Raw genomic sequence first — 1,966 nt, forward strand, 5'->3', positions numbered from 1 at the left:
GTGGGGGGGGGGGACTGCCACGCAGAACAGAGAACAAGCTCCCCTGTGTGGGGCACGGAGATCAATGCGGGCTGCACCCGCTGACCTCAGCCGCCCTCTCCGATGGCACCGGCGCTACCAGCCTCCCGGCCCTCACCAGCGCGTCGGCTCCACCACACGTCCAAGCCAGCCGCTGCCCACTCACCACCCCCACCCTCTCCTCCTTCCCAGCCTGGGCGTCCTCTCCTGGGTACTCGTCCAGCTCCCGCCCACCCTCTCCCACTGTCCCTCCCTCCACCCCTCCTCAGTCCTCCCCGACCCCGCACAGAGTCCTACCAGGGGCCTGGTCACCCAGGGGCTGCTGCTGCCTTTCCCCACGGCAGGCAGGCAGGCGGACTTGGCCTAATCCTTCTTGTCACTTTTTCTTTCTGGCATCAAGTCAAAGGAGGGACAATCCCAGCCTAGAATCCTTCACCTCTTCCCTGTCTCCTCCCTCCCCCGCTGCCCCCCCTTACCCTGGCACCCCTGGCAGAGTGGCTGAGGGACAAACTTCCTCAGACGCCGGGCCGAGGTGTCCAGGGCAGGCTGGGGGCCCTCCGGAACCCCAGGCTTAGAGCCGTGTGGGCTGGCACGTGGCACACCGGAACCCTGGGAAAACATCAGCCCGTGACCAGCAGGCCGCACTCCAGGAAACTCACCTCTTCCTTGGCTGGGCCCCGACCTGGCGGATACACTGCTCCTCGGTGTGGAAGAGCAGGCTTCGCTGCAAGGTGGACACGAGCAGCACCTTCTGGCTGTAGTCCAGCTGCACGATGGAGGACGGCTCCTCCAGCACCAGGTGGGACTTGCAGACGCCCTGGCAGAGGCAGGCCGGTTACCCCATGCAGGGCCCAGCCCCCCACCTCCCCCGAGACTAGCAGGCCGGTTACCCCACACAGGGCCCAGCCCCCCACCTCCCCCGAGACTAGCAGGCCGGTTACCCCACGCAGGGGCCCAGCACCCCACCTCCTTCATGGAAAGCACCCGTTCTGTTACTTTTATTTAGGCCAAGTTCCCCTTAAAGTGTACACTTTAACTCGCATCACATGCGGTGTCAACCCATCGCCCTGAAATTATCTGGAAAAGTCCTTACTGAAGAGAAAACAGTCAATGTTAACATCTGTCTCAGAGTACCTCAAGCTTGACAAGAAACATTAACAATTCTGTACAATCTGTTTTAAAATGTCTCAGTAGATCATTCAAAGAAAAACTCAAACACCTAAGCAGAAACATGTGGCGCCACGAGTGTTATTTATCCTATTATAAAGGAGCACACGGGACTTTCCACAAAATTATTGTGATTACGGCCAGCTAAGCTCATACTATACTCCCCCCGCCCCCAGTTCAATGCAATTTTGGGGACATTTTATTCCTGCGGACTGAACGGTCAGAGAAAACAGGAGGTTAGGAAGAAATAAAAATGGTATTAAATGTATTAAAGAACAAAAGTAAAATCTAGAAGGCACTTTGCTGTTAACACAAACTCTACTTCTTGGTGGCAGAGATCTGCCTGCATCCGTCACTCTCTCCTGAGCCAGTTTCTCCGGGAAGAGGGACTGCTGTGCTGTCACAGGCCTTGAGGCTGCGGAGGAGCACTCAGACTCACCGTCAGGTTTACGGGGGACAGTTCGCCCTCCAGACACAGCTCCATGGACTGTGACAGGACCCAGCCGGTAACCGTCACCACGATGAGGACACAGAAGCCCCGTCCCCTCAAGCTCCAAGACTGTTTAGGCAGATTTCCCACCCACATTTGCAGTTATGCAAACGACAGCCTTTTAGTTTCTCACTTACTTTGCAACGCAATGAAATTTACTGTACTGCATTTTACAAAAACCTACATCCTCCTATGGCTTTATTTTTGCAGATCTCTCTAAAAAACAACGATCAGAACCTCAATAAAGCCGGGGAAGAAAGGATCAGACTGCTCAGGACACTGCTTCCTGCT

The 1,966-nt window shown here is 55.9% G+C and overlaps 1 protein-coding gene across 2 annotated transcripts in view; it reads right to left on the bottom strand.

The window, feature by feature from the left end:
• Positions 1-1,966, bottom strand: part of TECPR2 (tectonin beta-propeller repeat containing 2) — a 64,264-nt gene that overhangs the window by 44,356 nt on the left and 17,942 nt on the right. For both annotated transcript variants that reach the window (XM_006761986.2, XM_015562801.1), the window contains exon 4: positions 678-835. In XM_006761986.2, the coding sequence (XP_006762049.1) occupies positions 678-835 (158 nt within the window). The remainder of the gene's footprint in view (positions 1-677; positions 836-1,966) is intronic.

The sequence above is a fragment of the Myotis davidii genome, unplaced genomic scaffold (genome assembly GCF_000327345.1).
Source record: "Myotis davidii unplaced genomic scaffold, ASM32734v1 scaffold2798, whole genome shotgun sequence".
NCBI lineage: Eukaryota > Metazoa > Chordata > Mammalia > Chiroptera > Vespertilionidae > Myotis > Myotis davidii.